The sequence below is a fragment of the Aedes aegypti genome, chromosome 2 (genome assembly GCF_002204515.2).
Source record: "Aedes aegypti strain LVP_AGWG chromosome 2, AaegL5.0 Primary Assembly, whole genome shotgun sequence".
NCBI lineage: Eukaryota > Metazoa > Arthropoda > Insecta > Diptera > Culicidae > Aedes > Aedes aegypti.
Genome location: NC_035108.1, coordinates 426285149 through 426298096, shown reverse-complemented (window position 1 = coordinate 426298096; position 12948 = coordinate 426285149). Strand labels below are relative to the sequence as shown.

At 37.6% G+C, this 12948-nt stretch overlaps 1 protein-coding gene across 2 annotated transcripts; it reads right to left on the bottom strand.

Annotated features, from left to right (window-relative positions):
* Nucleotides 1-3137: 3137 nt before the first annotated feature.
* LOC5573170 (ejaculatory bulb-specific protein 3) lies at nucleotides 3138-11822 on the bottom strand. Of its 2 annotated transcripts, none has more exons than XM_001660736.2 (2): nucleotides 11685-11822; nucleotides 3138-3741 (listed from the first exon to the last, which is right to left on the bottom strand). In XM_001660736.2, the coding sequence occupies exon 2, from the start codon at nucleotides 3720-3722 to the stop codon at nucleotides 3342-3344; it is 381 nt and encodes a 126-aa protein (XP_001660786.1). In that variant the 5' UTR covers nucleotides 3723-3741; nucleotides 11685-11822; the 3' UTR covers nucleotides 3138-3341. The 2 variants fall into 2 exon arrangements, with proteins under 2 accessions (XP_001660786.1, XP_021703267.1); XM_021847575.1 differs by lacking the exon at nucleotides 11685-11822 and adding an exon at nucleotides 11338-11357.
* Between the last annotated feature and the right edge of the window lie 1126 nt (nucleotides 11823-12948).

Below are 12948 nucleotides of genomic sequence, written 5' to 3'. Positions count from 1 at the left end.
GATGACACGCAGGCTTCGTCCTTTGGCGGAGAGGTCTGTTTTTCATCCGCAAACAAAGATGTTTGACATCCCTGAGGTCTCAGGTAAGTCAAATGTAAAAATATTGTATAATATTGGTCCCAAAATACTGCGTTGAGGAACACCAGCTCTTACAGGAAGTCTTTCAGACTTGTAATTCTGCACGGATAAAAATCTGATCCCCAAATCCTGATTTACAAATCATTAAATTCATAAATTGGTTAGGTCATAATATCAAGAGCACAAATCATGGTTTCTGGAGTCATAATCATGATTCTTCATAAGCGTAGCATCCAGGGTGAAAACACAAACCGGTGTGCTTTGCTTCATCTCATTCGTATCGATCACCCATAACTCAAGAAAACGAAGTGGTTCAGTAGTAAAGTACGTGCCTTATAATCGGAAGATTCTTGGCTCAAATCTTAGGTTCTGCTATCTTTTTATTTAATTTTTTTTGTCGATCATAAACGGGTGCGCAACTCAGCATTTTTGGCATTTAAATCATGATTTCGAGCAATCAGCAACACAAAACATAACACGTGTGTTGCGTTACGGCAATCTGACTCATGATATCATGAGTCCAAATCATGGTGTATTTTCATAAGATGAAAACACGCTGGAATCATGAGTCATAATCTTGTTTTTGGATTCAGATTTCTACCCATGTGACACTAACCTTTACACATGATTTTGATGGAATTTGGTTCGAGCCTCCATGTCTGTTCTCTGTGATTAAACCACTTTGAAATGGCTGTAACTTTTTACCCGTTGGGTGTTTTCTATTGAAATTTTGGGTGAAATTTGTTCAATGTGTATTTGTTTACGCTTAGAGGAATCCCAACAGTTCAGTTCGAGATGTGGCGAAGAAACTAAATATATTCAAAACAAACATACGTGCAAAGTCCAAAGGCAAGGCATTTAGAAGGGAGGTAGTCCAATCTACCAGATTCTTCCTTCCGCCATTTTGAAACAACAAGTGACAGCTGGCGACTTTGTTTTGGTTGAAGTTCACGCCGCGACGAGTAGGCTCATGAACGCGCGAGAAAATTTTCACTCAACTGCTGTTACTAGCAGTAAACAACCCTTAACAATTCCATAGAAACGGTAGATTGAAGAACAGAGTACACAAACCCGCCAGCTAACCAGCTCGCTAGCTGTCACTTCCATTTCCCCTGTAGCTGATCTCACTTCACACCTACTGACTGCTTAGATTGCTGAACCTCCCTTCAATAAATCTTGTCCAAAGGCACGTAATCGCGATGAACGGCAGAATACCGTAGGTAAAACACGTTCATGGAAGCGCTACACCCAGATGTTGACGAAACAACATTGCCTCGTTATGGATGATGAGACGTATGTAAAATCAGACTTCCGGCAGCTACCGGGGCTCCATTTTTTAACTGCTTATCATAAATTCGATATCCTCGTCGACGTTAGAAAGCAGAAGATGTCAAAGTTTGCCAATAAATATATGATATGGCAAGCAATTTACTCGTGGGGAAAGCGGAGCACCCCATTCGTGACCACTGAAACGGTCAATGGGCAGGGTTTACTAAAGGAATGTCTCCAAAAGATCTTTGGAGGTTACACGACGTTTGTACGGTTTTCTGGTCAGATAAGGCTTCGTGCCATTACTCAAAAGAGATTTTGGAGTGGTACAAGGCTAAGGAGGTCAATTTCGTGCTGAAGAATCTTAACCTCCCGAATGCATCGGTCAATTGAAAAGTACTGGACCATCATGAAGCAGGCACTTCGGAAGCATTCTAAGGAAGTGAATATCAGTGAAAGACGCAAAAAAAAGTTGTTCCATGTGTTAGAACACGACTTTATTAGTAGTGTGAGGAGAAAATTTCGTGCATTTGGATATGGAATTAAAATTGAATAAAACAAACATGGTAAAGTATTCATAACATGTTTTATTTTACTCCCTGTAAGTTTGAAAATGATTGGTTGAATGTGCGAATTTTGCCAAATATTTGTGTGTGTCGCAATTTGATTCCGTACACCCTTTATGATCTTGAGTGCGTTGAAATTGCCTTCTCACGTTTTTAAGACGGAACCAAAATTTAAGATTATCGTCTATAATCACGGATTTGAATTTAACTTCACATTTTGGTATTACTATGTCCCCTGCATCAATAAAGTTTCGAGAGCGTTGTTAATAACGAGTTTTGTTTGCGAAGAAATGTTAACATTAAGATTACTATCGATGTATGTTTCATATGTATTTCAGTTGGCTCCTAATTGAATGTTGAGCTGACAAGATTGATAATCGCTTCATGGGATATTTGAAATATAACGGAGACATGATCAGGATAAAATTCAGCATGAGTAATAAGTTGGCTTCAAAGGTGACTAGAGTCGGTTAAGACCTAATCAATCGTAGAAGGGTTTATAGCAGAGAAAACAAGTAAAACTATCAGGGTATTGCATTAAGAAATATCCTGAAGAGCACTCGTCAAATAAAAATCAGCCGTTGGAATTACCTTGCGAATTATTTCATTAGCGATGTTTGCCATTAAAGTCACCAATGACAAAAACGAAGAATTACTACGAATCAATTTCCGCGAATCAGTTTGAAGCAAATTACCTTGCTGCCCAATGCATTGACAATGTAAATAGGCAACTTTGAAAGTATATTTACCAAGCTGTTTTTCAATAGAAACATCCAAAGTTTCAAAAAATTTGGTTTCAAATGACGAAAAAAGTTGATGTTTTATACGCCTAAGAACGATGATAGCAATTCCACCACATGCTCCATCCAGTCGATCATTCAAAAAAGTTTAGATCTCTTTTGAGTTTGGATCCTTTCAAAGATTCACCCTTTCTTTTATTCGTGATTGTAATCATGTTTAGTGAATAAACGAAAGAAGAAAACCTTTTAAGAGGTTTCAATACCATGAATGAACGTTTGATGTTTGGTTTTCACTTTAAATCCGTATTTTGAAACTGAGTTTTTGCGAGCTCTCTAAAAATCTGAACCCCTGTGTCAGATGGCGCACTTAAACGTAGCTAAGGTTCCCATCTGATTGCGCATATGCGACTGGCTTTCGTGCTGGATCGGAATACAGGCCGTTATCAATTAAATAATCAACGCACGCTATCGGCATAGCACGATATAAAAACTTAAACGTTTTGCATATTTATTAACGCTTTCAATTTCGTTTCCGCACGCGCCGACTTTAAAACCACTCTCAATAGCTGAGGAGGATTTCCAATCGACCGCACATGTGGAACTTTGGTCTCATTGTTTGGGGGAGGTTGTTCTGATGATTGAATGGGATTGAGGGGGCGGCACAAGATGAGGCTTGGGGGGTCCTAACTTAGATCTTAATTCCAGCAGCGCGGGCTTCGTTGCGGTACTGGTTGATGTAGATGTTCTCCGGGTCGAACTTGGCCTGCAGGGTCTGCCACTGTTGGTTGCGGTTTTCGATCAGATAGTTGATGACCCGGGTGGCTCCTTCGCGCTGCTTTTCGCTGCACTTTTCACAGTTCGTTTTGAGGGCTTCCGGCAGGATACGCTTCAGCTCGTTGGCATCCGGTGTGCAACGGCCCTGGTCCAGGAGGCACTTGTAGTAGTTGTTGAACAACCGGTCGGACTTGAGGATCTCGTCAATGTCCACGCCGTCGTACTTGCTGGTGTATTTGTTCTGGGCGGCAACGGCTACGACCAGGGCGAGGGCGATCACGATGAACGATTTCATTGTTTGGAGGTTGGTATCACTGGAAGAGGAGCAGAAACGATTTTGCTTTTAGAATGGGTGTTTCTTAGGAGAGAGACTTCAATGCGTCATCAAACGACGAACCGTCTTATTTGTCGAGGAACAGAGTGTGATACCTGTGGTAGGTAATGAATTGTAATTTGAAGCACGTCTACGATTGGTACATGCTTTGATTAGAAATTCTCGACAAGACAGATTGGAATTTAGTTACGAAGTGGAAGAATAAAATTTGTGTTGTTTGTTTTTCTTGATTTGTATTTGTATCTTCTTCTTCTTGGCATTATGTGAGGGGGGGCAGAGCATGCTTCTCAGCGTAGTGTTCTTATGAGCACATCCGCAGTTATTAACTGAGAGATTTCTTTGACAAAGTTGCCATTTTTGCAAACGTATATCGTATGACAGGTACGATGATACTCTATGCCCAGGGAAGTCAAAGAAATTTCCATTACGAAAATATCCTGGACTGACCAGACATCTTCAGCATGGCTTTGCTTTGTAGCCGCGGACTATAACCAATCAGCTAAGGAAGACCCCTGATTTGTACATTACGTTTAGAATATATTGAAAGACTGTTCATGAACTAACCGGAATATAAGACAAAAATTGGGAATAGTTCGGAATAAGAATCATTAAAAGTCTACACATTCCTGTTTATTATAGATTATTGATGTTGCGCAATCAAAATCTTCCCTCGTCATTTGAAAGTTAACATAACGCTGATTCAAGATGAAATTCTGAGTGTCGTCCCAAATTTTGAACTCATTCGGATGAAAATTGAAACTGCATAAGCCCTTCAAAGTTTATATGGGAGTTACTATGGGGAAAGCAAGCAAATCATTCAAACGGTCAGTGTTTGCCCATGTGCTGTTGAGGATTAGAAATATGTTGATAATGTAAGATACATTCATCAGCTACAACTTTGCCAAAGACCGTTTTCAAATCTAACGCCTCAGTAATTAGTAAAAAAATCGATTTTATTCCAGCGGAATCCAGAGATATTGGATTATAAATATATCATTTCCATTGAAAACAGGGTAAAATGACCTTTAATAGGCCAAAATCGTACAAGAAAATAACGTGCAGTGAACTTTCACCTCACTATCGTTTCGCCCATAAAAAAAATCTTTCTTTTGCAGTAAAAAGATCGATTTTATTCCAGCGGAATCCAGAGATATTGTATGTAAGAACATTTTGTTTGCAGAAAAGTACACTGTGCGTTGGTTGAGCATTGAAAAGCATTAGCATTTGCTGCCTGGCTTGGCCCGTGCTGTTTGGGCCGGCCCGCGTAAAAAATGATTGTTAGTCAATCTTTGTTCGTAGTTGACAGCTGTATACCCACCCTGGGAAAAACACTGATGAACAAACAGACGTAACAGTCGAAATATTTTCATCTTGTATCAAAATAGAGCTTAATTCTAGTATTTGATAGTTGCCGACGGCTCACTCGTGGCGCTCGTAACGCTTTTGTTCGACTTTGACTTTTGCACGCTATCGCCCCCACCAGTCTGCACCGCCGCCATCTTTTCAAATCCAACATGTTCTAAGCAACCGTTGCATACTCAAATGCATTCCAGTGTGGATACTCAAATCATTTTGTCTACTGTCAAATCCATTAGGTGGGATTTGGGTTGCCATATACGAGATCGCCCCCTTGTCGGTGGTTGGCCAAAAACAGTATTTTAAGCATTGGGGGTTAATGTTCGCGTGACTATGTTTTAAATTGCTCAATGTTTTAACTGTTACGTCTGTTTGCTATTTCAGTCTAACGACCCTTTTGGCCTAACGACCTTCGGCCTAACGACATCCGGCCTAATGGCATTCGACCTAACGGCCTGCTCCCATTAGTCTTGCAGTTTAACGGAAATGTTAAAATGTTAATAGTTTATTCCATACACACCAAATTATTGATTGCTGAAATCAGCAATTTTTTGCTGGAATTTGCTTTGCAGAATTGACATTTTTAGTAAACCTAGCAATGGATCATTGAAGGTAGTTTTTGCAAATGCAACCGCATCAAAACAAAGGCGCCACTGTATATGGGATTTAACATTGTGACAGCATTGCTGTTCTGTCAAACGCGCAAGATTACGGTGGCGCTATCTATGCTTCCCATAGCGGCCGTTTTGGTTATTTTAATGATCCATTCGGTTGAATCAAATCTTCAGTGCAAAACGCAGAAGCAGGTTACAACTGAAATTTAGAAATTTGGTTTGATGAAAATATCAGCTCCTCAAAACATTGCAGTGAAACGAAATTGTGTATAGACTTTGCCAAGTTGAAAGGCCTCGCTTTTGGTTTTAATTGGTGCAATGAAATACATAATTCAAAATATGAATAAAATTAAATTGGCTGGAATAAAAGTTTCGTTTCGTCAACAATCAGACAAAACTTTCTTCACGCATCTATCAATTATCGAGAAAGATCACAGAGATAATTTGCTAATGGTTTCGCCAAGTATTTGTGAAAAGTCTTGCAAGAATGTTCTGAAGGAATCTATCTCTGGTCTTTGAAAGAATTTACCTTCGATGTTCCATTTGCAAAAATCTGTAGTAGAAACTGGCAAGGCGAAATTCACCTACCTTCAGTAACTACGTTCTTTTAGAGAAATTCACCAAGCATCTCATCAGTCACAAGCTAAAGATTATCAAAAATAAGGCAATGAATACAAGGCTTGTTTCACACAATGGGAACTTAATTGGATCCAACGAACCAAATTGACATAGCATTTTCGTTGCTTGGGACATCTTGTAAAATTTGACTATATTGTTGTTCATATGGAACATCTAAGACCCACAAGTATTCACAAGGAAATCATTTTCCATGTCAAACAAGTTTTTTTTTTCTTTATTGCACATTACCATAGAATGACTAGTTCCTCGCTCATGTGAAACAAGTGGTAAACTGCAATTTCAGTGGAAAATAGTTGAATTTCAAGACAAGCTAAATTAAGGAGAATGTTTTAGGATCGATCCATGCAACAATTTGTGCTGTTGTTGTAAACAATAACAGTGAAATGAAACAACAAACTAGTTGAAACAACTATCTGAATGGTTTTACACATGTACCCGCGAATACGATCCGGACTGGCCCAGCTCAGTATGGGGAAAAAATAAAGTTTACGATTCCACGGGGCATATGAAAAACAGCAAACCATCTACTGTTTGGTTCAGAAAAAATTTTGATCGCGTTCAATTGGACCCAGAATGTCAAAAACACTACTTGATATAATAGCGAACAATAATGTAGAAGGTTGTATCATGATTAAAATTTATAAAGTGGATGTTTTAACAATCTGAAGTAGGTCATGCAATACTGCTTCGTATTTCTTCGACCTAGCTTGGAGATAGCGGGAAAATTAGCTAAAGTAGTTACAGTAACATGCTTTTTCGTGTTATTAAATAAAAACAAGATTTCATTAAAAATTTTAGGACCCAATTATGTTCATTATGGTATCAGCTGGCGTATTTGTCATTCTGGGCTCAATTGAACGCGATCAACTTGTTTACGAAACAACACAGTGACATAGGATCAATTTTCAATATGTTTGAGACGAATATCCCATACAAACTTCAAATTGAATGCGCCTGCTAGTGGAGCAACCAATTGAGTTGAAATTTTGAGAGAGCTTTTTTGTTACCCTAAGGTTTATATCTAGAGGGTGCCCCGTTGAGTTTTACAACTTTTTTTGTTTAAGGGCCAGTCTACTGTAGATGTAATTAGTATACTGCTCCAAATCAGAGCAGTGGCGTATTTGCGATACATCACCCCCGTGGAGCTTCGCTCCAGCAATAACATGATAGCTCAAAAACTCTGAGTTATTTTAAACAAACTGATAAATAATTTATTTATCCCAAGACTCCGGATTGAATAAGACTATGTAAGAGCTTACTATCATAAAAACACTGCAGTAAGATAAGTTCGCAAGCCTCGTTTATGATATCCTAGTCCTAACATATAAAGTATTGCAGCATTAGTCAATTTAGGACTCTCGAATGAAATTCATGGTCTTTGAAAATTTAGCAAAGACATCTTATGATAATTTTATCAGTGAATTTTCTAAACATTTATCGCACACTAACAAGTTGGAGGCTTTGGCGAATGCAATTGTTAAAGAATGAAAGGATAAATCCAATCCGACGACTCTCTCTCAAACCAACTCGTGACATACAAACACTATTCCATTTTTAATATCAGATTAAGAAAAAAATCTCACAATACTTGGATGCCTTCTTACAGCTTCCTTAAAACAAAGTTCTCCGATTTAAAGTGTAGGTTAATTTCTGCCGATTGATTTTTTTTTGTTTTTGGAACAGTGATCTTTGTGGGTTTAATCAAAAATGTTCTAAATATTCTTAATCGAGTATCAAATATGTTTGCTTCCATGATTTCAACACAAAATTCTATTAGTTTGAAAAGTTTGTAGTTTCTTAAGCTTCCACATTGATCTCAAATTTTTATTTTCGACCTATGTATCATTTTTCGTTTGAGTTATTTTTATTTGCAAATTATTGAAATTTGTTTATTATTTATTCTATATTTTTTCGAACATCCCTATCTTCCGTTTTTCCTTGAAGCCTCTACTCTATACCATTTTTTGATAATTATAAAAAAATGAGTTTTTGCAGTACTTTTGAAAATATAAAATTTCTTATATTTTTCTGGAACATATTCTATGTTCCGTGTAACTAACGGAAAAATCGATTTGACATTATTTCAGTTCCCCCAGACTCTTCTTCTGTGATAGGTTGATGGTGAAAAAAACTACAATTACAGATTTTGGTATTACACATTATACTAGACCAATAAATTTGTTGTTTATAAAATGATACAATTTTTCAAACATTTCTCTTTGAAAACAATTTTTTTTAAAGTCGTATAAAACTTTCCTAATATGCGTGTTATGGCACAAGGTTTAAGCCAAAAATAAAATCATTTTGATTTCCGAGCTAAGAAAAAATACACAAAATTCCAAAAGATATCCCGTCTTAAGGCAGGGTAGGGTATTAGAGAGCTAATGGATTTCGGTCTTAGTTAAATCCACAAATTAGACTTCTGAATATTTTGATTCACGCTGGAACCATTTAAGGTGCTCTCAAGAAGCTAAATTTTCTATTAGCTAAACAAAATACATCGGACTCGAATGGGTCAAATCATTCGGTTCATTTGATTCATGCGATATTGGACTTTTTTTGGGCCAAAGATTTTTGGCACCCCCTAATATTTATGTAGATTTATTTAGAAAACAGAATAACGTGTTTATGGACAAAGAAACGTGCATCATGTGGTCTTCTTCGCAGCAAGTTTCAGAATGATAATTTTTACAGCACGAGTCGTACATTTATTCAACGAGGCATGCCGAGTTTGCACTCTCCATATCTCTCCCTATGTCGATGTTTTCTTTGGTCCCTTCAATCTGCATACATTTCCACTCTCCATATCTCGTTATCCTCCTTATCTCGATATCTCCCTATCTCGATGTGAATTTCATTCCCAATTTTCTCTTCGTATGTCGGTATGCCCATTATCAAAGGTTACTAGACTAGATTTTAGGGGTTTCGAACAATTTGCGAAGACGAAATGACGTCTTTTTTTTTCAATTTTCGTGGTAATGGAGTGATTTTCAATCTACTATTCATTAAAAATTTGTTCCATGTCTCGATCACTCCGTATCTCGATGGTCCTTTCGATATCGAGATGCGGAGAGTTGACTGTATTACGATACTGCCTGAACCAGTGCAGGAAAGTAGGCCGTTACTTAACAGATTGGCGTGATGAAAATCGGCCTATTACGATGAGAAATATTACAAAATGTTATACACAACTCGTTGCTGAACTCGATTTTAACAGCTAGGACGAAAGCTGATCCAAAATATACGACTCGTGCTGTAAAATCATCATTCTGAAACTTGCTGCGTAAACTACTTTTTATTATAGATCGGTTCAGACACAACGTAAACCCACAGAGAAACAGACGTAACACTTAGAACAAATCGCGATAAATATCATAGTTGCGAAAACATGTACGCCCAATGCTAAAAACACTGTAGGTGGCCTATGGACCAACAGGTGGCGGTAGTGTGTAAACTTCAAACACGAACAAAAACGACGCGGGCGCTGCGGGTGGTCGATTGACCACCTACCATGTATTTGAATCGAACGTTAAAAAGTTGGTCGATGGACAGCAGGTAGAGTGTGACGTCTGTTTGTCTGTGGTAAACCAGTCCTTATCGATAAATCATAACAAATTACGATATAACATTCGAAAAAAAAATTAAATTTTTATAAAGTCAGTATTTTAATAAATTAAATTTGGACAGCTTTGGTCGCCTGAATAATCAAATTAAGTTGAAAAACGAGCTTCTTCTAACTTTATGTGAAGCCAAAAATTAAAGCTTCTCATAAATATAAACTTATCATGCATTCATTAATGCCTTTTGAAAATTCTAACCCTTCTGTATATTATTGAATAAACGTCCTTTTTCCTTTCTAAAAGTTCTTACATTCAGAATATAAAATAAACATGTATGAATTTAAAAAATTTAGGTTTTCATTTCAATTTTCCCTATTAATATAATAATTATTTGGATATTATTTAGTCAAATTAAAGCTGCTGAAATCACAAATGCTACAACTAAATAAATGGTTATCTTGAGATAATGGTTAAATCTCATGTTGTTTTTTTCTTCATAATCCTTTAAATGGTCATCATAAAAGAATCCAATATTGCTTTGTATTATGTCAAAGCAAATGAAATAATTTCTGACATTTTTCATGAAAGTTCCAGAAATTAATCTGCGAATACATCTGTAATGTTTGCTTCAAAGGATTTCAAGAAATATTACGATGTTTTCAGAAAGCATTCCTACGAATTATGCATTCCGCAAAGATTACTGGATAAGATTTATAGAATTTTCAGCCATGCAAATTTAACGGCAGTGGGTTAAAGAACTGGCCTGTTCGTTTCTCTTGACACTGTAGTTTATGTTCAATGAACATAAAAAAAATAGCCAAAAAACACAAATTCGACTTGAGGCACCTCCTAATCTTCTCCAAATTTGATGAAAATTTGACTGGAAGTTTGTTTTAGTATTGCAGCTAGGACAAGGGGGTGACTGGTTGAATCCCAGAAATTTTGATTTTTGTGAAACTGTCTAATGTTCATATATTACAGTTACCATGTTTTACAAGAATGACATTCAGTTTTATGTCCAGGGAAAACTGTTGGATTGGATTAATAATATTGATCACTATTCTATTGGATTAACCACAGTAAACGTGATCAATCACATTCATTGCCACTTTCAACACATTCTTTTTGGTTCGGCATACGAAATGTTTGCTATTTATTTCAAGGAATACAACCAAGCAGATTCAAATTGTGGCAAGTGTTAGATTAAAGATCATTACACAACAAGCTTTTCTAATTATATCTTTTCGACAAAATTTGCAAATCATCTAATTTTGAAGCGAATTTCGAATGGCCAAATACGTTGGAAATAGGATAATTGAACCTCATTTAAAATTTGTATAATTTGTTTGTTGTGCAATGGTTCACTGATAAGGGTGCAAGATACGTTTGGCACTAATTGATTTTCACCTCATTTCGGCATCTAGCATGTAAACAATCTTCTGTGATGATCTTCAACATTACTACTGTTCACAACCAATACTCTATTAGTTCTACACTTCCAATTCCAATTCCAATCAGTTAAACCAGCTCATTCATAACTGCTAATAACTGGATCTCACATTCAATTGCACAAACAGCATACGATCGACTAAAAAACTTGTTTAATTTATTCGCTAATAGCGTGTGGGTCACTTTTTATCGACAAAATCACTTCCGGCAGCCCATCATTCTTATCGCCACTAAATCAAACCACTCAAGATACCGCTACTTCCAGGTTCCAGCAAAACTGGAAACCGCTCGAAGGAAGAACTCACCTAAAGAACAAAAAAAAAGGCTGCAAGGCTGAGGACTCGGGGCCTAACTGCACGGCTTGGGCTTAGAAGCGGCTTATCTTAGCGGACTAGAACTGTGCACTGTGTCTGATAGTGGGAAACCTTCTAGCTTTTATATATGTACATTGAGTGGTGAAGCGGTTAGGTCACATACAAGTGCGCCACACTCTCATACGACTCGTTCGTGACGATGACGATGATCCGATCGGGTCCAAACAAACAGCTTAGCGCGTAACCATCTACTAAGCCTACACAGTTTCACGCGAGGACGACTTGTGACGTCACTACTAGTGAGACGAAATCGCGAGAGCTATGGGATTTTTACAGCTACAGCGAGCGGAACTTGAGCGATTTTTCACGCCTGGATGCGATCGAGAAGGCGGCTACCATGTGTGCAGGAACGCGAAGGATGGAGGCGGTTGGTCACTTCTGAGAATGCCGGCTCTGCTAGCATGCAACATGCGATTCACTATGAGTTGAAAATTGAAATACCGCAACAAAACTCTAAGTAATTTTATAATGTAAAAATTAGCCTAAAAGTTATGAGCATGAGCATCGATGGCCGTGCAATTCGTAGTTGCTATTCCTTTTTTGACCAGGAAAATTGAAAATGTTTAGGCAATTAACAGATGCAGGTTGGAAGTAGCATACCATTTTCAATGTACATTTTCGAGGACTAAAAACTTAGTAATGTTATTACGGTGCCGGCCACGTCCTTATGGTCTTTGGGGAAGGGAAGGAATGTTAGTGTGGCGTCCATTGCTACTAAAGACCGAGATCACCTCTGCATCTTCATGGCTTCCTTAGGAATGAATTTTGTTAGTAGGAGGGTTTAAAAGCACCAGGTACCTTGGTATATGATGCAATTAATTTTACTTTAATTTTAGGAAGTCATTTATTAGTGCATCTGCATTTTAAATGTCGAACTATTCAAAGGTTTTTTTTTCTTATTACATGTTTGAGGTTATGGCTTTCAGTCTTAAATAAAACTCAAAAACGGATTTTTGCTTACATCCGACGTTTCGGACACATGTATTGTGCCTTTTTCAAGGATTAGCTGTGTTCCGTTTTATCGTTTGCCCACAGCATAGGCAACATTTGTCCAGCAGTATAAAACGAATTCCCCGTTCGGGTACTATACGGGAGTAGAAATCCGAAAACGATCCGGGTCGCAGAACTGAAAACGCAGTTGCCTGTTTTGGCGCCACTTTTACTCAAGAGTAAAAGTGGCGCCAAAACAGGCAAC